This window comes from Melanotaenia boesemani, chromosome 10, assembly GCF_017639745.1.
Source record: "Melanotaenia boesemani isolate fMelBoe1 chromosome 10, fMelBoe1.pri, whole genome shotgun sequence".
In the NCBI taxonomy this organism is placed as follows: domain Eukaryota; kingdom Metazoa; phylum Chordata; class Actinopteri; order Atheriniformes; family Melanotaeniidae; genus Melanotaenia; species Melanotaenia boesemani.
The window spans coordinates 2,826,620-2,854,011 of NC_055691.1; the positions used below are offsets into that span (position 1 = coordinate 2,826,620).

At 40.2% G+C, this 27,392-nt stretch overlaps 1 protein-coding gene across 2 annotated transcripts; it reads right to left on the reverse strand.

The window, feature by feature from the left end:
- Positions 1–195: 195 nt before the first annotated feature.
- tesmin (testis expressed metallothionein like protein) lies at positions 196–18,973 on the reverse strand. 2 transcript variants are annotated; one of them, XM_041997542.1, is made up of 13 exons: positions 18,851–18,973; positions 18,189–18,424; positions 18,007–18,099; positions 17,674–17,761; positions 17,510–17,560; positions 15,068–15,191; positions 12,582–12,610; positions 12,420–12,502; positions 9,437–9,508; positions 9,104–9,206; positions 4,017–4,154; positions 1,854–1,957; positions 196–718 (listed from the first exon to the last, which is right to left on the reverse strand). In XM_041997542.1, the coding sequence occupies exons 2-13, from the start codon at positions 18,413–18,415 to the stop codon at positions 535–537; spliced, it is 1,296 nt and encodes a 431-aa protein (XP_041853476.1). In that variant the 5' UTR covers positions 18,416–18,424; positions 18,851–18,973; the 3' UTR covers positions 196–534. The 2 variants fall into 2 exon arrangements, with proteins under 2 accessions (XP_041853476.1, XP_041853477.1); XM_041997543.1 differs by lacking the exon at positions 4,017–4,154.
- Positions 18,974–27,392: the final 8,419 nt, after the last annotated feature.

The following is a 27,392-nucleotide window of genomic DNA, read 5'->3' on the forward strand; positions in this document are numbered from 1 at the left end:
GGCTCAGTCTTCATACAAGAAGAGTGGTTGATATCCACTTCCTTTATCTCAGCTTCCTTCAGTCAGACTGTCAGCTGTTCATGAAATGATGAGAAATGAGAGAGAAATGAGAAAAGTCCTGATAAAAGGTCATTTTAGGTTTTGTTTTTCTTTTGTAAGACAAGAAGACCTGAATGTGACTTTTATTTAAAGTCTGCTGTAAATTATAAAAAACTTAAAAAAAAACTCTACATAAATAAAAAAACAGTAAAATGTTAAAGTTTGAACATGGTGCATTGGAACAGTTTCATTCATCAATCATTAATCAGACATCACACTCCACTTATAATAAATGAAATAACACTGTTTAATACAAAACCCAGAAACAGAACTTTTAGTCATTTGTAATAAAATAACTTAAGTTTTAAACAGAGCAGAACAGTTCAAAAACTACAACTTAGAACTCAGAACATCTATAAACAAAGAACCTCTGGAAACCCAGCACCTCTATAAGCTGCTGCACAAGAAGACAATGAGTGTCCCGTCTGTGAGGCTTCATTGTGGAGCAGACCCGAACATCGCCAGGATGATCTGTGACAGACATAATCCAAACTCATCCAGAACCAGGTGCTCCGCCACGGCCGGGGCCCGGGCCGCCCTCTCAGCTTCCTCTGCCTTAGCTAGCAGACAGCAACACACAGTCTCCACAACAGCAGGAGTTATCACTGCTGTAGGACACCTGCACACACACACACACACAAAAATCATTTGAAGAAATTATTTGTGATTTCAAAATTTGGTCTAAACTTCATAGATTTAATCTAAAATTTATAGATTTGGTCTCTAATTTGTACATGTAATCTGCTCTTTAAAGTGGATAAGGACTTTGTGGATCGGACAGTTTGGTAGATCGTTCCACCACCGGGTAACAACAGAAGAAAAGAGTCTAGCTACTGATGTTGCGCCACCTTGTGGTGGGAGCACTAGGCATTTTTCACTGGCAGAGCGTAACTGGAGAAGGAGCGTAGCTCTGGATTAAGGAGTGGAGGTAGACCGGAGCCGTTTGGGGTATTGTTTTGATGCGCGCTGCAACTGGAAGCCAGTGGAGAGCGATTAGCAGCAGAGTGACATGAGCTCTTTTGGGCTGGTTGAAGACCAGACGTGCTGCTGCGTTCTGGATCATCTGCAGAGGTTTAACTGAGCATGCAGGCAGGCCAGCCAGTAAGGAGTTGCAGTAGTCAATGTGTGAAATGACCAGAGCCTGGACCAGGAGCTGGGCCGTGTGTTCAGTCAGGTAGGGTCTGATCCTCCTGATGTTGTAGAGAGCAAATCGGCAAGACTGAGCAACTGAGGCAACATGGACCTTAAAGGTCAGCTGGTTGTCTACCATGACACCAAGATTCCTGGTAGAAGACGTAGGCACAAGCGTGATAGAGTCAAGCTGCACGCTTATCTGTGGTGGTAAAGAAGGATTGGCTGGACAAACAATAAGCTCGCCTTGGACAGATTTAGCTGAAGATGGCGATCCTTCATCCATGCAGAGACATCAGCAAGACATGGTGATATTCACATTGAGACGGTTGTGTCGTCAGGTGGGAAAGAAAGGAAAAGCTGAGTGTCATCTGCATAGCAGTGGTAGGAGAAACCATGAGAGCTAATGACTGCACCGAGGTGTATAGTGAAAAGAGAAGAGTATGTAAGGTGTACAACACAGAAATGTTGAATTAACTTTCTATTCTCAACCAGAATTAGATATTGTTTTCAAACGAGCCTTAGTGCTGTGACAGCTCGTAAATTAAAGATGGTTTGATGAAGTTTGATGTTTGACACCAAACATCTCCATTTAAAGATCAGTGATTGTGAAACTGACTCACCTGCTCTTCACTCGTCCTGTCTCCTCTTTAACAGCCGTTTGTGATCTGTCGTCATAGTTACGACAGCCGACACAGTTACAACTGGAGGTGCACATGATGTTGGCCTGCACACACACACATCACTGTTACGCAGTCAAACAGGAAGTATAAATTACTGTCATTTCACACAAGTGATCCACCAGAGACGTCTGCCTGGTGAAACATGATTTATTTATAAAAGAAAACCTCAGGTGCTGGAGAGTTACATGCAGCATCTGCAGTACATCAAAATGTCTGAGAAGAAGAGAACCTGGGAGGAGCTCATTTCCTGCTGGTTGGAGCTGGTGGTTGTCTCCACATATGCAGTCACTGATCCGTCTGTTTTAAGTTTTTACTTGTGTTTTATTGTTAGAAGTCTCAGTTTTGTCTTGAAGATTCACCTTCTAACATTGTTACTGCCTCATCCAAAGAAGGTGAGCAGAAATGAAGAGACACTGAGGGGCTTCATCTCAGATGTAACTCAGATGTAATCCCCCTGATGGAGTCATGAACGCTTGTTTAATCGGCAAAACTCCGGCCGATTATGATTACTTTGAAAAGGGCAACAATCAGTCAATTTAATCAGTCGGCCAATCAAATTGAAAAAAATAGAAAAAATTATGATCTTCTATGGCTGGAATAAAGAACGGTGCATCAAAAAAAAAAAAAAAAAAAAACACAGCTGGAGGAAAAAGTATAAATATATAAATAGTTTTTGTTGTGTGTTTGTTTCAATGCCAATATTTGTTCCCCTGAAAGCCAAGATTTGAGAGAATATGCAGTAGGGATGTGAATCCTCACCACTGAGGCCGAATCGATACGCATCTCGATATGTTGCCAGCGATACGACATATTAATGAAACAGTGAAGACGCCTGCCAATACAATGCAGTACAGTTTGCCCGTTAACGATGCGATTCATCAATTATTTAACAACGATTTCACTTTATACAATGCGATTCGGTTCGATATGATTCATGATGCGATTCAAACCAATTCAACACAACACAAAGAATTTACACGGCCACATGTGGTTTCTAAATAACGTCACAATTATTTTTCCCTCTCTCTTTCCCTGTGAAAGATATATTTGATTGTTTTCTATAAAGCAAATCAATAAATCCAACTTAGAAAGAAGCAATGCGATATGGTAGAGGATTGATTTATCCCTACTAAACACTGAAGGACCATTTATGCTCCCTTATGTGTGTAAATAGGGACGTCTGTTTCAAACGTTGTCACTCATATGTCCTCATATTTCCATGCGTGTTTTGTGTTGCCATGATTAAATCAGTTGCTCCACTAGTGGGCAGCGCTAAGTTCACAGTTCCCTCCCGTTAACCGACGTCGTTTCAGACACCTATTGGTGGCAGTAATGCATCACTATTGAGTTATTCACAACCACCCAACACACTCTAAACACTCGCATACAATCTTTATTCAAAAGCTTTTGCAATTTCTACAGTTGTTGTGCTCGTCTTCATTCTTCTTCTGCTTTTTTGTTCCCTTCCTGATCCTCTTCTTCATCTCTGGTTTGTTTCTTTCGCTGTTCCAATGTCAACTATTCTGCTCAGCACTGCCCCCGGTGCCACTCAGCTTCGTTAGTTTAAATAACAAAATGCCAAAAAGATAGTGATGATGCGTTCAAGGTGCCCTGAAAACACGGGTGCAAATAAACCACGTAATAAAACCGCGGGTTTTACCAATGCAGACACGCTAAGATACACTGTGCATTTAGCTGGCAGCTGTATCTGATGCTGAAGCTACCGGTGCAGCCGCAACACAAAAGTCGATGCAAATCAGTTATTCTCTCCATCCCTAATATGCAGATGATAAAAGGCTTGGTCACTGTTGATCTATGTCTTATTTCAACAAAGTACGTTTAGTAATAAGTTTTATACATTTTAGCCTCATAATCTGACAAATGAGGCCATCCTGAAAAAAATGTCTGGATGCTGAGTGGGATTGAAAGGGTTGAGCTTCTAGATGTATTTCTACATAAAAAAAAAAAATAGAAAAATGGCTCGGAGATTTAAAGGTTAACTCTACAGCGATATCAGTGTCACAGTAGATATGATGTCCACACTCACTTGTCATGTTGTCACTTCTATAACCTCTGTGTCAGAATATGTGTCTGTGTACACACCTCGTAGCATTCACAGTAGTTCTTCAGGCAGTGTGAGCGTTTACAGTTACAGCCTCTGTTGTGCCGACCTTGGGCTGCTCCTGACCTCCCACCAGCAATCTTTGGTCTGAAGGCATTGGGGTTCCGATCCAAACACAACTACATAGCAGAAAACAGAAACAGCATCTGTTTACATTTTCATCATCCTGAACTGAAAAAAGAAAAATTATAGCTGACTGTGTTAAATACCAGAGAATCATTTTCATCCCAATGTGAGGGTCAAAGCAGCTGATGATGAAGTGATTCAGCCGCAGTTACAGAAATTCAAGACAAGACCTGACATATTCGCAGAATGTACCGAACTCTGTACAAGATGGACGATAATTTGACAACAATATATATCGATCGATAGACGTGTGGTGCGAAAAAAAAGGGTCAATAAAAAGTTCAGTAGAAAACCACAGTTTCTGTTCCCTTTTCGTTATTCACTATTATGTAGCTTAATACTACTCATTACTTCCTCCCAACCAATCACAAACACAGATCCAGGCACACGCCGTCACCAAGTCCCCACCCCTCTCAAACCGCAACAGAGACCACGTGTATTCAAAAGATGAAAAGAGGCCGGGGGTTCGGTAAAAAAAAACCTTATAGTGATGGTAGGCTGCAGGCTGAGCTGAAGTTTGCCTACAGTTTGTTCCTGTTGAGTGGTGTTTGTTCACATGGTCCTACCAGTTTCTGAGCTCACACTGGGAGTCAGACACGGAGTGCCCGCAAAGTCAGTCCGCATAGCTGGATGCACGACATCACAAAATCAGGAGAGAATCGAGAAGCTTGTGATTCTCCAATTCCAGGATAAATGTCTCGTCCATGATGAAAAAAAACCCTCTGGGACCCCCTGATCATTAATCATGTAATGTTTACAAGGTTCAGTGATCGTAAATCTGCACGGGGACTTTTATTTTGAAATTTACTGGCTGCTTTACACTGCTCCCATGTGTGATTTCCTGTCTGGCCCTATCTGAACTGCTGAGCTTGACGCGTTCTGGACGTGCTGGAAGTCGGAACCCTGGCGCAGCCAGAACGTGGTGCCCATGGACCCAGTGGAAATTGGCCGTAAAACTGGTAGTGTCCTGTTCCCACCAAAAGAAGCTATTTCATTTATTTATTTTAATGTTTATCAAATTTTCTGGTCACTTTAGTCTATTCTTTATGTTTGTAAAGAGTTACTGCATTACTAAGGTCTCTTAAACTTTTAGTTACGGTTTAAAAGGTGGTTAAATAAAGGGCTAATTATGAATTCAGTGTTTGTTCTTTATTGATTTGCCTGTCTGATTTCTGAATTTCTGTGGGATTCATCTCATGTGTGAATAGAGGGGAATGAAAGAGCTGAAAACTTGGCAAAAAATGCTGAAAAGGAAGAAAAAACAGGATTTTATTTACTGTATGGGCCTTATACTATATGGAAACTTTAGACAAGTCTAAATTAAATGAGCTGGGGCAAAGCTTATTTGAATGCGATAGGAAGAGATTAGTTTATTGGAAAAAGGAGATTCACTTGTCATTACTAGACTGAGACTTAACCACTGTGGACTCAGAAGTGGGCTGGCTAAGATAAGAAAGGTGGCAAACTTGAATATGGGAGCATGGAAACTTACTGAGATTGTCACTGAATGTAAGAAGTTCACCTGTTATAAGAAGAAGATGTTAAGACCTTGTCAAGGTCCAAGGAATCATGAGGATCATGAGTGTTCTGCAGAGAAACTCCAGCTCTGCCACAGCTGGAGGTACCAGCAAGACAATGATCTGAAACATACTGACAAGGTAGTGAAAAAATGGTTCAAGGACAATAATGTCAACGCCCTAGAAAGTCAGAGTCCTGACCTGAATCCTATCAAGAACTTGTGGCAAGACTTAAAGACCAGAGTGATGGTTAGGAAACCGACCAACCTGACACTGACTGAGACTTTCGCCAAGGAAGAGTGGGCCAACATCCCACAAAGTACAAGAACTGTCAAGAAACAATCATAAATAACATGTTATGCTATAAACCCATTTTGTAATTTATGCATATGTCACTCGTGCAAGCACGTAATGCACGTAAAGCTAAGCTGTCAATTGAAATATGAAGTGGGTTTGTCTTTACCGAGGAAAGTGATTCAAGACAGTTGTTGTGTATTTGACTGGTCAAATCGTTAAGGCAAGAAGGCACGCGAACAGGGGTAAAGCGAACAAACGGTAAAAAGGGGTGAGACTTTAAAGTGTTAATTACAGTTAATAATTACAAAAAAATTAACACAATTAATTGAGGTTTGCATTCCAAACAATGTAGAACGTTTGTTAGTGCACGATTTCCTGGTAGACCGATTACATTGAAACACATGTTAGAACGTAGTTAACTTAGCGACTTTGGCGCTGTATTTTGTGAGTTTTCAGACCACTGCAGTCACAGCAGATGTTCACCTCTGCTAGACGGGTCAGACTGAAAATGAAACGCGCAAAGTTGCCTCTGGCTAATCTGGCTTACCGTCAGATATTAATGCCTATTAAAGAAGAGTGTGGAGAAAAACATAAAAAAGTTAAAGTACTGTAACATGTTGTAGACCCTTAAAGAACTTAAAATGGCACTTTAACTTTAGGTCTCTTCAACCTAAAGTTGACCAGGGATATTTTCTATTTCTTTTTCTATAGTTTTGAATTGAAACACAATTAAGTGCATTTTTCCAAACATTACTGAGGCTTGAGTTTACAATATTAATGTCTATGTCTATTATTTGATTCAGTCATCCCCTAAAATCCATTTAAAATAAAAAATTTTGCTTTTTGAAGCAACTATTGTTTTGCAATTTGAATTCAATTAATCAAGATGAATTAATTACAAAGCCTCTTTATTAATTAGATAATGTTTTTTAATCGAGTACCACTCCAGCGTAGGAGCTAAGTTGTAGGGGATGTTAAGCACCCAGTAGGGTCACCCATGGCAAACAAGCAAAAGAAAAAAGGTGTGTACGAGACCGGTGTGTTTGTGTATGTATGTGCAAGTGTGTTTGTGTGTGTGTGAGTGTTTGTGTGAATAAGAGAGCAGGAAAAAGAGAGAGAGCGAGAGAAAAAGACAGAGGATCATTTGTATCTAAATTGTTTTATTGTTTTTGATATGCAAACGCTTGTTTTTATTGTGAAAAGAATGAAAAGTGGTTTAGAAATTGATTTTTTCTTATTTTATTTGATTTGACTTAATCTGATTTGATTTCATTTGGGGCGAGACCAGACCAAGTGCAGCTCAACGACCCATATAATGCAAAACAACATTGGTTCAAGGTTTTTCTTGCCCGGACGCGGGTCACTGGGGACCCCCTCTGGAGCCAGGCCTGGAGATGGGGTGCAGAGGTGAGCACCTGGTGAGCAGGCTGAGGATCAAACCGGCAACCCTCAGGCTACAAGACGACCACTCTACCCACTTAGCCACGCCCCCCTTTTTCTTCCAGGGACTCCCTTTGTTCTGCAGGGGGCCTTCAACGCTCGGGTGGGCAACGACAGGAGACTTGGAGGGGTATGCTTGGGAGGAACGGCCCCGCTGATCTGAATCTGAGTGGTGTTTAGTTACTGGACTTCTGTGCTCGTCATAGATTGTCCATAACACACATCATGTTCAAGCAGAAGAGTGTCCATGTGTATACCTAGCACACGTGGCCTAGACACTTTAGGCTGCGGATCAACGATCGACTTTGTAGCCGTATCGTCAGACTTGCGGCCGCATGTCTTGGACCCGAATGAAAAGAGGGGCAGAGCTGTTAACTGCTCAACACCTGGTGGTGAGCTGGCTAAGATGGTGGGGGAGGATGCCAGTCAGGCCTGACAGACCCAAACGGGTTGTGAGGGTCTGCTGGGAAGTTCTGACGGAGTCCCCTGTCAGAAAGAGCTTAAACTCCCACCTCCAGAAGCCTTCAATCATTTACACTTCAGGATCCCAAGTTAAGTTAACGTTAGTGCAACTTCAAAGGTGAACCGCAGTGCCATAAAACATGAGTCATATAAAGATTACTGGAGATGTTGTGTAGCTTTAGTTTATGGTTATTTAGCAAGCTAAGTCAAAAGCTAATAAATGAATGACCCTGGATAAGCCGAAGAGAATGGATGGATAGGTGGATCCTGATCTGCTTACATGAAGTTTCAAACTGATGTGGACCATGTTTCCTGGCTCGTTGTTTCAGATTGTGCTCTTTTTTAGTTTAACAAGCTGACACACATTACTGATATTTTAATGAAACATCTGTAAGATTTATGTAAAAATACAGAAAAAATCAGGCCACAGAGCCCTGGTCAGAACCAGTTTAGCTGAACAGGGAGCTGATCACAGAGCTGTAAATCTGAACAGATCACTGATTTTCTAAGTAACAGAGTCCACTAATGTTGGAGGTTTTTTATTTTATTCAGAGTGACTGGAAGTTCATATTAATGAGGCTCAATAAATATCTGAGCGTACTAAAGGGAACATTAGGGTGACCCAGCTGAGCTTCAAGAACACTTTATTTCATAAAAATGTGCAAGTAAACAGAATTTAAGTTTTATTTATTTATTTTCTACATAAAAATGAGCCTAGTAAATGTCTGATGAAGATTTGATCTTCTGTGTCTGTTTTCTCATGCAGGGCCGAGTCCACTTCCTCACAGACTCAGCAGCAGATTGACACAACATATTTCCCATTGAGTGTTTTCCAGTAGCCGTGCTGATGAATCAGATCTGTTTAACGCATGGCACCTGTCAGCCTGCCTCAAATAACAATTACATCCGATCGACCCCGATGGTCCGAGTCTCCACATCTCAGCAAGTGGCAGCTGACAGTGTTTCAGCTGTTATTGACAGATTAGCAGCTCTCTCACACTCCACTCACTACTGCGTATCTTCTCATAGCTGGATGGTGATAACATAAATCACAAACATCCAGCCCCATCAAAACCCTGCAGGCCAACAATCCGAGCTTTACTTCTGGCCTCTTCTTATTAAAGAGGGTCAAAGTTGACATTCAAGGGTCAAAGTACAGACGTTCACTCGTCTCAGGCAAATGAATTTATAAGTGCTCTGATGTGATGTTTTACCAGGAAACAAACCTTAATCGCCTTCTCACGCTCATCATTATGCTTTGTGTTGTTGTGGCAGTTGGAGCAGTTACAGCTGCTGCACATCATTCCATTAGCAAAACACTCACAGTACCTGAAAGACACACAGTAAACTGTTTATATCACCTGTTTCAGTGAGTGTTTCAGTGAGTGTTTATGTCTCTGTGGTGGGTTTCTGAGAAAAAAAGTGAATCTGAGACACAACCAATGCAGCAAAAGAATAAACATCAGAACACTCGGAGTTCGTCAGACTCACATCACCTGATTCTAGATGTTTAAAGAGAAATGCTGATTTCATCTAGTGATTAAAAATAAGAGACTCACAGTTTCAGGCACTGGGATCTGGTGCAGTGGCAGGCTTTCCTGGATCTCTGCTCACATGAAGCTTCAACAGATCTACAAGAATGAAAACAATTCATCAAACTCATCTATCTTCATAAAAACACCAGTAACTATAAAACAATTTCAAATACTGCATCTACATAACCATAGAATGTGTAACCTAAAAAATACCCAGCATGAAAATGCAAGCGCAAGTTTGGCACAAAGTAGACCTAGCAGTTCAGCCGCTACTAGCGATTTAGCTCTACGAGCAGTTTAGCCACTACTAAGCAACACGACCAAAACAGCAGTCAATGGCGTCATCGTTTGCAGTCCCTGTGGTCAACGAGCGGCATTCAAAGAGGAGCAAAAGTTTTGCTTCAGTTCGAATTACATCAAGGCTTTCCGGGGAGCCCTTTCAGGCACGTGCCTTCACAAGTCATGTGTACTTGGATATCTAAACATATATTATTGCACAGTAAAGCAGTCAAAAATGTACACGTGAAAAAATTGTGATAGAAATCAAGATTGGACAATATGAAAAAATATATTGTGTCATTTTTTGCCCTATCGCCCAGACCTAGGCTTAATATTTATGATGACAGGTTAAGGACAGGGCCAATCGGATCACAGCAATCTCTGTAATAGATGTTATCTTTCTGATAACCAAGGCGGAGGTAATTAACAATCTTTACTATTAATTACCTCCACCAAGGCGAAGGTTTGGTGTTCGGTCGTGTACGTCTGTCTGTCTGCTAGCAGCATAACTCAAAAAGTCATGGACAGATTTTGATTACATTTCCAGGAAATGTCAGAAATGGAATAAAGGAACAAGTGACTGCATTTCGGAAACATGTTGACATCTTCAGTCTGAGGTCAGGGATTCAGAATAATTTTCTACATTCGTTGCAATAACTTTTTCATTTGGGCGCACCAGCAAACGAAAACTGAGTTGCTCCCCAATCTTCATGGCACAGATCTCAGCTCCTCTTTTTAATACATTTCAAGGAATGCTTGTTGGTCATTACCCATACCCATGGCATTATTGTGAACAATAATAAGGTTTAAGAAAAAAATGTATCTTTATTTGAAGCATGAATGTTAAGTACATAAAAATATAATTATTTTTAAAAATTAACTTAAAGGTGTGGTGTGTGTTAAAGTCAAAGGTAAAAATGTAATCCATCATTGAAAACTGTTTCTACTGGTATCTAATCGCTTTACTAAAATAACTGTTTTTATTCTCTAAGCATGAACCGTTTATACCTACTAGCCGTGAGTGCACATACATGGCAGCTGTTATATTTGTGCAACATTTACTATGGTGTCTGAATGGACAAACATATATATATACTTTTCAGTATGATAGTGTAGTTGCAGCTGACAGTTTCTTCATGAATTTATCTGGTTGTAAAAAGGCTGCATCCTCCAATATTAAGAGTGTCAAGCATTTATGACTCTGGATAGCTTGGTAATGTTCTTATTTTATTTAAAGTTTAAACTAATAAATTTGTGTAAGATTTTTGCATAAATTTAGAATCATAGCATAAAGTCAAAGTGTCCGAGGCGATATTAAAAAGTGTGTTGCATATCATTTGTTGGTTAAGTCCTTCATATGATAAAACCTCAGACGCATGCGTGACTAGCTTCCTTTGTAATTTCACCCACAACACACCACTGGTGTAGATGGAAACAGTAGCTGGGTTCCCCCAAAAAGGTGGACAAAACCACGGTGATGTCAAATGCGCATTTTCTATAATTTGCTAGACTCAACTACTGACTCTTTACAATTTAGGGTTGCAGCATTCATCTGGTTGAAGTTTGCCTTCATACTGCACTAGTGACTAGTCCGCAGAAGCTCGACTCGCACCTCTTCCAGACCTGATGTGCACCCCTGCTACGCAGATGGTTACGCGGAGGTACTCCCTTGTGATTGGTCAATTTGGGATCACATGTTGCAGGATATCTGGATCTTCTTGCTGAATGTGTGTGGTAACCACCGTTTTTAAAACAGTAACCAGTGGATTCAGTTGATGAGAGGCTGATCGAATTATTTCTTCATTTTCTTCCACAAGCTACTAAAGACACTGAACCATACTGGACGCCATTGTTGTTTTAAAACAGAAAATACCTACCGAACTGAAGTGAACCATCAAAAGAACTCTGACCTGGTGAGTTTACCGGCCGATACCACCCCTGCTGCCACCTTCAGGTTAGGAAGAGAAACTGCAACACAACACCAAACAACGCGTACACCCTATGCTCGAGTGTGAAACCAACTCACCAGCATCAGCTACGCCGTGGGCGACCGCATGCAGACGCCGCGCGAGCGTGTATGAATGATTATGTGTTACTTTAATTTGGGTAGGTTATATACTTGGATATGTAAAACTGGTTTTTAATTTGCAAATATTGTTGTTTTTATTGTGTAAAACACTTTGTGCTGCTTCTTTTGGTATGAACAGCGCTACATAAAGAAAATCAGATTTGATTTGTAGGAAGACCAGCGCTCATGGTTTGGATCTGAATCAGAGTTCTTTGTGCATTCACACCTCCCCAAACATATCTGACTTTTTCAGCTAATGAATAGAATTTGAAGCAGGACAGTTGGTGTGAATAAGCAATTCTGACTTTTGGGGAAAAGGCTGGGAGTGTTTTGTTTCCTTCACAGGTTGTAAACCAGCTCTGAGTTTGCTCTGCGTCAACTATGGGAGTTTTAAAGGTGCCTAAATGAAGAAATCTCTATGTTTTAGTCACTGTGTATTTGAGACATGTACTTTTTTTTTTTTTTTTACTGTTACACAGTATCTCCTGACCATATGAAGCAGGATGGGTCAAAAACTTTTAAGGATGTTTTTCCACCTTTGGAGCTGGTTTATCTGTCTCGTAGCTGTACAGGAGCTTATCATTACAACCCTTCAGACTTTTTGGTGTCTGTTTGTGGTGGAGGCTGAAATCACACAAACTTCACCTCCACAGTTCTTACCTGTGAATGGACCCTGGAGGCTGGACGTTGGCTGTCTGAGCTCGACACTCGTGGAGGGAACAAACTGTGTGGTCCTGAGGAAACTACACATGAAGACATGAAAGAAAGTGCGTGAAGTGATCTACCAGTGATGGTAGAGATGAAGATGAAGACTTCTCCTACCTGCAGGTCAGTCACCAACTCAGTGACACCTGGTAAACACAAAAGAACCGAGAAGGATTAGTATCATATCTGGACTGGCTGGTCTGGTTCTGGTTGTTCTGGACTGTCTGTCAGTGAGTGTTACTTAAACATGTGAACACACAGCATGCATGCTGTTGTGTTACACAGTGATCACCTGTCAGGTAAACTATGGTGGTGACAGGTGGTCACTGTGTGTCTTTGTGATGGAACAGAATGCAGCAGGATCATTGGGGTCCAGATCTTCTGAGGAAGTCTTCCTCATGACACCACAACACCTCTAATCAGTCAAGAAGAGGAAAACTGAAGATAATCTCTTCTTGATGAGGCCTATTTCTCTGCCTCTTGTCTGAAATGACATACTCAAAATAAATGAAGGAATTAGAACTTGGCCAATCCCGATATTTGGCAGAAAACAATTCTGATAACCGATTAACCGGCCAGTTAAATAAAAAAATATGTGTGAATGAAATAACTTTTATTTGATTTATTTTATTTTTAATTTGCATTGTGAATTTGTCTTTCTATGGAGCATGCATACCAGTTGTAGAGATGAATTAGGTGGCCTAAATCTAAATCTTTAGGCCATCAGTGTATGCTATATATAAGCAATATAATGAGTGAAGTTACTAGAAAACATTATTTATGAAGCCCTCTGATGTCCTTTAAAATTAAATCACATTTTCTCTACTCCATTACTTTCTTTGCTATGAAGTTATTAATCATTTGAACCTAAATAAAAACCAGAAATGCCAAATATAAACACATCATCTTTGACAGAAATGCAGTTTAAACATATAATGGTCAAAAATAGTCTGGTACTTATATCACTCTACAACAACACAGTGAGTTGCTGTTACAGCCATGTTCTAGTATTTTCTGACAAAGTAAAACTAGGAGGGACAGGACATCATGACAGCTGCTGAAGACAGAGAGTAATATTCACCATTTTAACTTTTCCACTCCTCTCTGCGTTCACATCGCTCCTCCTTATGCGACTCAATGCGACTGATGGAGGGACGAATGCCCGTTCTGTGTTCTGTGCACTTACATTATTTCTGCAGTTACTTACGGACTTCTAAGCTGGTTGGGATAACCACAGCAATGTTACTGCTAACATAAACAGACAGGAAGTAACTTAAGCTACTGTAGTGAGTGGGCATGATGACGTGCCCTGATTACCGGAGTGGGATCACCTGTGGTGGAGGGGAGTGGTGAGAGGTATGAAAAGGAACTGTGTGTGTGTGGCCAGGGTGTTCTGGAGAGTGGAGCCTGGCGTGTGTCAAAGGGGAAACCCCGCCAGGCAAACCGTAAGCGTTCACGGACTTGGACTGATTGGGAGGGTGCCGATCGCAGCCAGGTAGGGCTGCCGGCGGCGAAGATAGCTAGAGGGGCTAGCGGGTTAGAAGCGCCAATAGGCAGGCTAAGGTGGGTTAGATAGGGAAAACTTAGGAGCGCGACTTTGCCACTCTCCAGCGGAAGGAGGACCCCTCCTGCAGTCAGTGGAGGCGTCTTGCAGCGCTGGACCGGCATCCCGGGGAATTGTCATATCTGTTGAGCCGGACCAGCACTAAGCTCAGACCCCGGGGGAGGGTCTCGCAACCCGGGAGAGTTAAGTGTTTTGTTTATTCTTATTTGTTATTAGATGTATGTGTGTATGTGTGGGAGGGTGGGGTCTTATTAGTTTTAAATACGACAGCCGCTTCGCCCTCGGTGTGGGAAGCAGTGTTGGATTGGAGCGCGCTGGGCCCGAGGTGTGCGTAGCTTGCCTCCTCCTCACAGGTGTTTGATTCTTCCGGTTTGGGGGTAGAATCCTAAATAGCAGATTGATGTGCAACTAATGTGTGGTGCAGTGCCTAGCTTTATAGAGGGTGGTGTGACACTGAGTGGCTTGCGGTGTACCCTAACGTAGGCTAGGTGTGTGTTTGGAAGCAGTGCGTCTCCTATCTGTAATACTGTGGGCTCGCCGGGCTAGCGTTAGCTGTTTTTATATATGCGTGAAAATAATAAAGTGTTGATTATTTCTTTGATCTCCTTGTGTTCTCTGCTCCTGGTATAGTAACCTTCAGAAGGGATTCCTCTAAATTACTGAGTATTACACTACTTTAGCAATGCAACATAACTGTAAAGCATGACCTCGTAAAACAAAAGTTAGTCTGGAGCCCTGGGTCGTGCTTTACTATGAATTAGAACTGTCTGATGAGAAACTGTCTGCTGAGGAAGGCGTTATTGTGTTTTACTGTCAGTCATTAAGGAGATGGTAGGAGAGAATATTATCTGAAGTGGAAGTGGTTTGTAGTGGTGAGTACTATGATGCTGTATTAGTCCAAACAAAGATTTTGTACACAGGGCATTACAGGTCACAGTCAGAGTTTAAGCAGCTGCAACCAGTATTCACCACTACACTCTAACTTCACGTCTTAACTGGAAGCAGCCGTGGTCCTTCTGGTGTGTAAACGGTTCCAAACCTTTCCCCGGAGTTGTTCCACCGTCTCCGTGTGTTGGTGCAGATTCCATGGTGTGAAACACAGAGCTCATGTTACAGGGATGAAGGAATATCTCTTGCCCATCTCCAGAGGCATTGTGCGCCACCTACACAGAATAAACATTTTTCTTCATCATCCATTCCTTTAAATTTAAGTAGGAAATATTTTTTTCTGTCTCCTGTTTCTTTAAATGTTTGTCTGATATGGGATGGCTCATAGTCTGTCTTTGGCTGTTCTACTCTGGGATGGACAAAACCTTTTAAAAAGTAACCTGACATTTCTGGGTGTTAAACATGTTTTACAGCAATTCTTGATTTTTTTTTAGAACCCATTAACTCATTCAGTTAGTTATAATAAAAATAAACTAAAAGATAATGAAAAGAACCACTAGATTCAACACTAACTTTAATCATCACAATTCTGATCAACACTCTCCTCATTTACCCCCTGCTACTTTTAAAGGTCAGTATTTATATAGAGCTTTACATATACGTCACATTCACACACTGATGGCGGAAGCTGCCACGCAAGGCGCTCACCACGACCCATCAGGAGCAATGAGGGCTTTGGTATCTTGCTCAGGGACACCTCAACATGAGCGCGACAGGCCGGGATCAAACCAGCAACCCTCCGGCTACAGGACGACCACTCTGCCCACTGAGCCACGCCATCAGCTCTTCTAACTTTTAACTTCACTTTTAAACTGTTATTCCGTTTAACTGCTGCCAGGTCAACAAAGATGGACATGTTCATGTGATGTTGATGCGTCAGTATTTCTTCATGTTTCCTCCATCTGCCTGTCTATCTGAGATCTGTAAATCAGGGTCTTCAATGGACATCCACCCTGCATCTCTGAGCAGAGCTCATTTTCCATGATTCTGAGACCTTTTCTCTGCTTTATATGGTCATTTGATTCACCCACATATGTCTGAGTGGTTGCTTAATTCAGAACATAGATTTATTTTAGATAGATAGATTCAACTTTAAAGATCTGACAAGACTGTAAAGATCATTATTGTAGGATGAGAAGGGTTTTATTGGGGACCCCCGTCATGCAAATACTGAAACGCCATGGACCCCCTGGCCCACACCGTGCTGAAACCATGCTTGGTTTTATGCTTTCAAAAGTGAGATTCTGGCTTCATAAAGCCAAAGTTATATTAACAACATATAACCCTACAATGTGTGGACATGAATCACAATGGCTCTGAATGTTCAAAGCCTCGGGGCCCCTCTTTGGGTGACCCCCTTGGGGCGTCCAGGACCCCAGGTTGGGAACCACTGTTGTAATCCCTACAAAATAAACCGTATCAGTGCCATCTGGTGGTCAGCTGCAGTCACAGCAGCCACACACTTCTTGATTAAAAAAACAATCAGTTCAGTCTTAAGCAGCTTTGTTTTCATTCTGAGGGTTAATCATCTATGCAAGGAAGTGTCGCAACATTTTGAAATGTCAGGATAATAATAATATGGTTCAATGTGTTGTCCCGTTACTCATTAGATTTTTTTAAACATGATTTCGATATGACGTGTGTGTGCTGTGATACAAGATGACAGGTATTTCAACATAAAAAAATATGACTAAAGGTTTGGGAGAAGTGCCTTTGAAATTCTAGTGGGAATTACTGAGGACCAGACAGGATTTGGATCATAAACTGTTTCCTGATTTTCATTAAGAGAACAAGATTGTAATGTAATGCATATTTAGGAAAGTTCAAACTCAACACTGTATAAGTGCTTTAGTGTGAATGATACTGAAAAACTTCCTTGCACCACAACAAAAATAAAGGGAATATGTACATTCGGGAATTGTGCTACAGTGAAAATAAAGTGAATATGAGGCATTTCTTGTCTCATTATGACAGCTGGTACAAAGGCAATTCCGCTAGAGATGTGAATCAGTTAAGTCATTTCTCACTGGGGCCGTGTGAACACACGTCCTCAGTCACATGATGGTCCTCTATGGCTGGAATAAGGCCAAGAAGATAATTAGATGCATGGTGGCGCCAAAAACGCATAAATAACTGTAGATATCCAAGAAATAAAAAATGTAAATCTGTAAATACTTTCTGCTGTGTGTTGGTTTAAATTGAAATATTAAAAAATAAAATAAAATAAAAACAGGCAGACCAAAAATAGCAAAGAATGGCTTGGGGTTTTAAGGGTTAAAATCAGAAATATTGTCCTGTTCTTTGTTTTTGCAGATAAATCTGTTGTTGTAAATCTGCTATTGTGAAATTGATTAACTGAGTGGTGTTTTATAGTAATTGCATAGGAACATTTTAGTTTATTCTTCTGTGATGAGAAGAACATGTAAAGATGTTGATATTGTAAATGTCAGAACATGTTGGAAATAAATGATTTATCCATCTATAACTTGTTTGTACTTACAGGGTGTGTGATGTGAGATGTGACTTCAGAAAAACCTTCCTGAAATTGCTGTGGGTCCATGGCTACAGGTTTGTGCAAATCAGCCTAAAGAAAAAAAAACATTGGGAAAGCTTATACATAAACGAATAAACATTTATAAACATAACATTTATAAATTCTGTTTACATGATAATTTGATTGTGAACGTCTGAACTGACCACCATGTTGGAGAGAATGGGTTCTTCAGAAAACCAGGAAGCAGAAACTGAGCTGTGATGTTGGCCGTCTGATGGACCAGGAACAGGGCTGAAAAACAACCCCACTCCCGGTTATTCCAAAATCCCATTTACAGTAATGTGCATTCAGGAACCATTTATAGAACAGAAATACTTTTTTAATCCCTTTGGAGAGAGGGTCCTCAGGGAAATTTGGGTATTTCATTAATTATTTAATTAATTTTCAAATTATTTATTTAATTTGATGGAGACGCCATGTTTGCTGATGTCTCCATGCTTCTGTGACAGTACATAGGGAGGTCAGTGAAGACTCACCCAGTCAGGACGTGGTACTGGCTTGACTGGAGCTCCACGATGTATTCTGGACATGTCAGCTGACACTGAGCAGACTGACATGGACAGTGGAACCTGGGATCAATGGTATCAGTCCAAGATAAGGTCAGGTAAAAAAAAGACGTGGATGTAACGCCACGCCCAAACTGGAAAGCCATTTTTACCTGAAGTTGGCAGGGTACAACATCTCTGATGGGACAGTCTGCTGGTGAGGATGAGGAAGAATCCCCGACACACTGACCTCGTAAAGGGATCCTGCTGTGATGAGAGTCCTGTCAGGGACATCACTGTCTGTCCCAGGAGAGATCTGTCTTTCTGAAGTCTCCACAGTGCCATCCCAGCCCTGTCTGTATTGATTAATAATTACTTCTGACACAGGGCTGTTCATCATGGAAGAAACCTGATTAAATAAAGCATAAACGTAATGATCAGCTATCCACTCAGCTTCAACTGTATGTAAAAATGGGAGAGAAAAAATTTACAATACTTAAAATTCTTGTTTATTTGGTAAATATTTCTTTTGTTTTCAAAAATGTCAGTGTTTTTCTCCAACAATGAAGCATTTAAACTTCTTTATAACAACAGATTTAATGTATTAAAATAAAATATGCTGGCTGGACAACAATTTTCATCCATATTATTTTCCTGGAAAAAAAGTGAACAATTTCCAATGAGCAGATAATAACCGAACATGCTCATGCTAACCTTAGCTAATTCTAATGTTAGCTAATGGTAACAGCTAAGCTCTAAATTTGGAAACAGGATATTAAATAAAAACCAAAGTTTTGAAAAGTGGTAGCACAAAGTCAGTTTAACGATACAATACCAGATGTTCGCTCCTTTTTTTCACAAACAACGAAAAGTATTTTAGTCTTCAATCACTTTCAATAGCGATAAAAAAAGAAAGAAAGAAAAAAAACATGCAAATTGCTGCATTAACGTACCATCAAATGTGTGGGAATCAGACAATCCTACTGAGTAAATAAGTAAATGTGATTAATTGAAAGACAAGCACATTGGAGTAAAGATTTGACTAACTTATTATTACTTATTGTTTTAGACTGTAATCAGAGTAACAATACATGTGTCTATGTCAGTTTAATGACCAATGATGAACAGCTTTGATCAAAGGTGTTAATCTTATCAATCATAGATCCAACACTCACATTTGAGACATTCTGCAGAAAAACATGTGGAATTGTTTCCATTTTCTTTTGTCTAATAACTAAAATACTGATGGTGATCTGAAGAGAAAATTTTGGATATCTAAAGGTGTGGCATGTGCGATAAAGTTAGACTGTACTAACCTGGTTATAACTATGTAGTAAAAATATTTGGTTTGAGACTAATAAACTTTACATAATATCCTGTTTTAAAGTCTACAAATAAAAATGTATTATTTTAGTTTCTTTTCCATGACGTGAAAATTTTAAAGCTCAGCATCCAAAATGTGGTTCAGTCTGTTTTAGTTGAAAGAACAGGTTGTTTTTCATTTAAATGTGATATTGTCTCATACTGATCCCTGGATCTTCAATCCAAACAAAATTGCTTCATGGTTAGATTTGTGATTTACACCCCTAGGAAACAGACTGTGGATTGTCTTTATGGATACACATGTAATGCCCATGTTTCATATGGTCAAATTTCTTAATCCTGTCATGCACAGTGTCCACCACGACAGACAACCTAAAACTGTTTTCCAGTATATCCATAGGTCAGGGTTCGACATAACTCCGACTTATGGACATCAGTGAGGAATCTGGTGCACTGCAATTCACTGCAGAATAAATACATGTATTATGTTTATAAATGCATTGTAATTAAATAATTAGTTGTAGTAATTGTAAGTAAATGTAATTAAGTTTTCCTCTGTGATAAACAGGAAAAGAAAATTATACAGCATCACTGTATAATATATGTGGAAAAACAATATATCACTTTTTTGTTTTGTTTTGTTTTAAAGTCATGCAGGAAAGTAATAAATTTGTATTTTGAAAATCTAAAATTTTTGACTAAATACGATTAAAATTTTGTAAGATTTTCTTTAATCGAAAATCTTAAGCTTCAGCCATAAAACCCTGAGCTGTATCATTTATTTTTCTCTCGCCATTGAAGACAAAAACTGCGGCGGATTGATTGAATATGTAAGATTTCCCAGCTGCACTGAAGGCAGCGTAAATGTAACCAACCGCAGAGGTCTGCTCCAACCGCTCCAACTGCTCCAACTGCTGAAATTTGATGGATAAATAAAACATTTTTATTTCTTTATTTTCCTCCTTATAAATCCAGGAGAAAAAGAAAAGGACTCATGTTGGGTAACTGAGGTTTGGTATGAAGCTCTCGTGCTGTGAAGATGACTTCCAGCCTGTGTAGATTCGTGCTGATAACCGGATCTAACAGAGGGATCGGACTGCAGCTCGTCAAACAGCCCGAAACCCGTCCGGTTCCACGGTAATCAGGGTCTGGATGTTCTGGCTCGGTTTACTTCTCTTTAACAGCATTTACAGAGGAACCATCAAACTTCAATTCTGTTTGTTAATCAGGTGCAGAGACAAACTGTTAAAAGTAAAAGAAAATAAGACAAACTTGTATTCTTATATGCTGTCCGTCATATTCTGACCACAGTAGGTGTGTTAAAGTCTGTAAATATCAAAGTCAAACTCCAGTTTTAAATACATTTCTAAGAATGTTATATTAAAAAGCTTTTGCAAATCAATAATACATTTTAAGAACCTTCCTGTGGCCTTGAAGCTGGGAAGAGTCAGGATATTTTTCATTCTCCTTTTTTGGCATCCCCTGCAGCTGTTTGAACCCAATGACATAAAACTATACGTTTCATTATTGTAAAATTGCATGTTTCATTTCTTACAGTTTAAGTGATGGATTTAGATGAATTTTTTAGGAAATCTCAGAAGTGGAATAAGGAACAAGTGATTAGACTTTGTGGGTGATCCACATTATCATCTAGATCCAGAATTTTAAAGTGTATTTTATTGAGCACTAGTGGTACAGGGTATGCATATATACACATATACAGAGGAAAAGGGTCCAAAGGACAGTTCTCATATCAGAATTTTAAAAATAATAACAGCCCCCCACCCCAGAGCACTGGGGACATCCATCCAGAATAAGAGTAATAACAGTAAAAATAAGGGGAGTTGTTAAGTGGCATTAGATGGCACAATTTTAAGTTTACCAAGGTGAGACAACATTGGGTCCCAGACAGAGCAAAATTTGTCCCGTGACCCCCTGAGAGTGTACTTTACCTTCTCTAACTGTATGAAGTGCATTAGGTCACTGAACCATAGTGACACTTTAAGCGGATTATTTTACTTCCAGTGTAAAAAGAGCTTAGAGCTTCTTTGTAGTAAATAACTCTCCAGGCCTGTTTCATTAAGTTTTTTTTTTCTATGATTCTGTTGAACAACAATTCAAATCAGTGTTGGTTTTCATTGATTTTTAGTAAAAAATTTATTTATTATTACTTTGGTCAGTTTCAAGTTATTTTACGTGACTTGTGGATTTTTCATTAACAGAGGGGTGCCAACAGTTTTGTCCATGTCTGCATGATAACAATATGTTTAAAAACAGGCAACACAGATTTCCTGACAAGTAATGTTCAAAGTCTTTTTAAGAGTTATGTAAATTCCGTGCTGAAGGCCTTGGTGTGGTTGAAAACTCCAGAATAAACCAGGAAGAGTTACCCCAGATAGCAAAGAATGTTTGGCCCAAATATAGCCCACATCTGCAGTTTACTTTGGCTCATATCTGGACTTTACTCACGGCCCTGACTGCTTGTGAGTGTGGCTGCCAAAACTCACCCATATAACCCAATTTGTGTCCAGGCTAGCTCCTCATATTTGGACTAGTTCTGGCCCACACACTTGCTGTAATCCACATCTTAGCCAACAACTGTCATCTGGCCCACACAACACTTAGCAGTGCCGTAACTGAGCCATAAGTGCCAGAAGCAGCCCAGTTCAGGCCCAAATGTGTCTGGGACATAACTTTTTAATGAAGTGAACTGACGCTCAGATCGCCCTCTGTTCTGTATTTGCTGTCATATTTAATGTATTCAGCTGAGCCTGTCTCTGTTTCACTTTCTGAACTGTTTTTTGTATGTATGTAGTGATCCTCCCCTCTGACTTGTCATCAGGCGTTCCTCCCTCTGCTGCGGACAGCTGCAGCTCAGTCAGCTGGGATGGGGATCCACAGAGCAGCTGTCATCAACAACTCCTCCGTCCTTTGTTCCAACTGAGCTGAACTGTGGTGAAGCTGCTAAGATGAAGAGCTATACCTATCCACGGTCAGAACGCACCTGAGATACAGAGAGAAGTCAGGCTGGAAATATGTGATTATCTGTTTTATATGACTTTATGTTCACTGTTTAGAAGATGGATTTATTCATCTGCTATGTATGCGGATTGAAAAGGAAGGAACTTTTTCGTCTTTCTAACCACTCTGGCTGAATCGTTAGAAACAGACATTTTACCATCTCATGGAAAATATCAGCTCATTTTGAATCTGATGGCAGAAACACATCTATAAAAAGTTGGAACAAGGAGAACAAAAAGCTGGAAAGTAATTGGTACAAATCAAAAACAACTGGAGGAGCATTTGACAACTAATTATGTTACCTGGCAGCAGGTGAGTAACGTGACTGAGTATGAAAGGAGTATTTCAGAGAGGCAGAGCCTCTCAGATGTAAAGATGGACAGAGGTTCACCAGTCTGAGTCTGCCAAGAAAATGTCCCCCTCACCATTACAGCAGCAGCCTGAAGCGTTGATCCAAGGCAGGATGGATCCATGTTTTCATGCTGTTTGCACCAAATTCTGACCTTTCCATCTGAATGTGGAACTGAAACGGAGACTCATTAGACCAGGCCATGTTTTTCCATCTTCTTTTGTCCAGTTTTGGTGAGCACTTAAAAACAACCACACCAAGCTGGTTTAACCAGCACAGCCTACCTGAGTATTGTTGCTGACCATGTCCATCTTTTTATGACCACAGTGGAGCATCTTCTGATGCTACTTCCAGCAGGATAATGCACCATGTCACAAAGCTCAAATCATCTCCAACTGGTTTCTTGAACATCACAATGAGTTCACTGGACTCCATTGTCCTCCACAGTCACCAGATCTCAATCCAGTTGGGATGTGCTGGAACGGGAACTTCTTGTCATGGCTGTGCAGCCAACAATCTGCAGCAACTATGTGGCCTCAATAGAAAGCTGAGACATATGAGATTACTACAGAAATATCAGAATCAAGACATGTGTTACTCTGTGTTACTCATCTGGAACACAGTAGAAAATGTAAACGATTATCTACTTTCAGTGAAAACCAGGGATAGCAGCCCAATTAATTTAGGAATGAGTAAAATAATGTCTGATTAGGAACTGTGGAAAAGTAGAAAAAGGTGAACCTGAGCAGTTTTGCAGGTGCTTTAATAGAAATATTATGCAGGTAAATATCTCAGGAAGACAATGATGATGATGATGGACACCTATCAATGGTCAGGAGAGTCCCGGGATAGCCTCCAAATTCATCTTAGAAACACCATGAGGATCCAGAAAGAAGTGAAGCCCAATATAGTCTATGACAGGAAGAGTGAATACATCACTATAAAACCCCTTCATTTCCATGGAAACTACCAGGACCTTCATGATTCATTTCAAAGGAAGGCAGAGTCATAAGACAACACAGTAGCAGAGTTTTTAAAGCTGGAATAAACATTTTAAGCACAAAACAGCAAAAGTAAGACATGATTTATGTCTTTAAGAGTTTTTGTCCCACAGTGGTGAGACAGGCATGTCTGTAATCAGCAGAGTCTCGGCTTTCATATGACTCCGTGTTTGTGTGGTTTGCTTGAAGTGGAGAAATTAACAGACGCTTCAACGTGGACATTGCTCTTCTCATGTTTTTGTTACATTCCCATGTACTAACTGCTTGGGGTTTAAACTGGGAGTCTATGTAACAGAGCTTGTCCCTGTTCATTTCTGTATGCTGTGTGTTACGTTTACAGCTTCTTAGTGCGTGCAAACATCTTCTGTACTGCAGTATTTCATGCTGCCCCTTGTACAGGGGGGTCTAGTCAAAAAGAGGTTGAGGACCGCCCCCAGACCAGAGGATGATGAATCAGCTGCTCTGGTGAGCTCAGGTGTGTTTTCAGTCTCTGAAATCCGTCTTACTGTGATGTTTGTTTACCTCACTGATCACATCTTTAATGGGACGTGTTTATGATCTGAGGTGGGACAGAAACTTGTCCAGATAGTTGGCCATCCCTTCACTCTACTCACCTCCTCCACACCTGTTAGCTTCAGCATCTCCAGAAATACGGTGAGCCACAAACATAACACTGTCTCTTGTTTAATTTACACTTCTCATTAGGGTCAATCCCACCTCTTTCAACCCTTTCAGGACCTGATGCAGTCTTTGATCCTTGCCATGCGCCACTTCATTGACATGACACGCCCCTCCTTCACACCCCTTCAGCATCCGTGAGATGCAACGGTGAAAATGCTCCGGTCCTGATGATATCCCAAAGGGCAGGTGATCCCATGCATAGTGCTTGAATGGGGCGATGAAAATCATGAGAAGCAGAAATCCAGAGGTTGCGTCCAGCTTTGTGAAAACTTCAGCTTCGGTTAACATCAAGGTTCTAGGTAAACCTTACTGTCCTGAAGGGGCCATTTTTTATACAAGCAGCAGGTCCCAACAGAAACACTGAAGCACTTGACATACCAAAAAAAAAAAGTAAATTACATGCGTTCTTAAATACAATACAATAAACAACACTTAAAAATAAAAACAAGGGGACAGTAACACATCACAAGCTAATTAAATTCCTGCTGGAGGCTGAAACAAAGGATATTTAAAACAGTTGGTTTTACATCTGGGCTTTAACTCTCTGAAAATAAGGTCTGAAGTGGATTAAATTAGAATTAAGTAAATGGAAAACACATTTAGGTTAAATGTCACATTTGTTTTCATTAAACAGTGGATGGATGACCTGCTTGCAGTCCTGACCTCAACCCCAGTGAACACTTGTGGGATTATCTTGGACTGGCGTTGGTACCAGAGTGACCAGCACAACCACACTGGTTGACTGGTGATGCTGGTTGAGGAATGGGATGCCGTCCCATGAGGAGGAGTTACCCGGCTGCTGCGGCTGTGTGATTCTTCTACATGATACCGGGACTCCTGTTTGTTAAATGCAGACATTGTTAAATTACCAACATGTCTTGTTTCTTCAGACTTCAATCATCAATACTTGCTGACTCATCTTCTTCTTATTCTTGACATCTTTTACTTATTTATTTACATGCTTGATTTATAAGGATCTGTGTTTTTAATGCTTGGTATGTTTATATGTTAAAATGAATCCACTGCCCGTCTCCACTACACTGCTCTCAGCACAGATGAGTTTTTTAAATTACTTTTTTTCTTTGGCACTGTCGCTCTTTTCACTCTTTACACTTCTTCTCTCCGACCCTTTAACGATTAACGGTAACACTTGTCATTATATTATATACACATCAGCACTTTTCATGATTCGCAGGAACACACACAGAACAGCACAAGTGCACATACATCCCTGTCACAACCAACAGGCACATACACATGCACGCAGAGAAGCAGTGGGATGCACGCACACACGCTTCAGTAATATGCATATAGCCTCATTTCTGTGGTTGGTTCATGAACGAACTCACATTTGTCACTTGGAATGTGCGTGGAGCTGGCACAAGGGAAAAGAGGTTAAAAATTTTTAATCGTTTGCAAGAAATGAAAGCAGATATAATATTACTCCAAGAGACTCATTTATCAGACTCAACAATAGATCTTCTCTCAACAACCCAGTTTCCACACGTGTATTCAGCTTGTTATAATTCTAGGCAGAGAGGAGTAGCAACTCTTATTAATAGAAGGTTAAATTTTGATATAGATAATACAATCATAGATCCAGAAGGCAGATTTATAATAATTACATTATCTATTAAAAATGTTAAGTTATGTATCGCAAATATATCTGGTCCAAATGTTGATGATCCGTCCTTCTTTCACTCCCTCTTCGCCTCACTCTATGGTCACTCAGATAACACATTAATTATAGGAGGTGATTTTAACATTATACTGGAGAAAAAAAGTACCACAGGAGCTCATCGAGTCTGGAAATCCTCAGAAACTGTAAAACAGTACATGAAGGATTTTGGTCTCTGTGATGCTTGGCGCTCTCACCATCCCACACTAAGAGAATACACCTTCTTCTCTTCAGTCCACCATTCCTATTCTAGATTAGATTATTTCTTAACTAGCAGCTCGCTGAATGACATGTCAGAAATCAAGATCCATCCTATTAGCATTAGTGATCACGCACCAGTATCATTTACTCTGAGAAGTAAGAGCAATAAACCAGCAACTAGAAACTGGAGATTTAATACGTCACTACTTAAAGATCCTGAGTTTATCAGCTATTTCAAAAGAGAATGGTCCTTATATCTAGAAAATAACGACTTGCCAGAAACTTCAGCAAGTGTTCTTTGGGAAGCAGGAAAAGCAGTAATGAGAGGGAAAATTATTTCCTTTTCTTCTCATAAGAAAAAGAAGGAAACTTTGAGAATTTCAGAGTTAGAACTCAGAATTAAATCCTTAGAGGAGCTTACCATGTCTCCCCAGAAGAACACACACTAAATGCTATAAGGAAAGCTAAACTTGAATTTAATGAAATAATAGATAAAAAGACGCAGTTCTTGGTGCAAAGACTTCGCTTGGAGAATTTTGAGCATGGAAATAAATCTGGAAGGTTCCTGGCTAATCAGTTAAAAACAAACAAGGAGAAAACAACCATCTCCTCTGTCAGAGATCCAGAAGGAAACATCAGCCACGACCCTGACAAGATAAATAACACTTTCAAAGAATTCTATAAAACATTATATACATCGCAACTAACTACAACAGATGACAATATTGATAAATTTCTTAGTAACATTAATCTTCCACAATTAAAACATGAAAATAAAATGGTCTTGGATTCCCCCCTTTCAGTCGGCGAACTCCATGAAGCTCTCCAGCATATGCCCAACAATAAAGCTCCAGGTCCAGATGGTTTCCCAGCAGAATTCTACCAAGAATTCTGGACAACGTTGGCACCCACTTTCTACAATATGATATTAGAAATAAAGGAAAAACAAAAAATACCTTCAAATATGAACCTAGCCAATATTACTCTACTATTAAAACCAGGTAAAGACCCGACACTTCCATCCAGTTACCGTCCAGTTTCATTAATAAATGTAGATCTCAAAATAATTAGCAAAGCTTTGGCCAGAAGAATAGAAAAAATAACCCCTCTAATAATACATCCT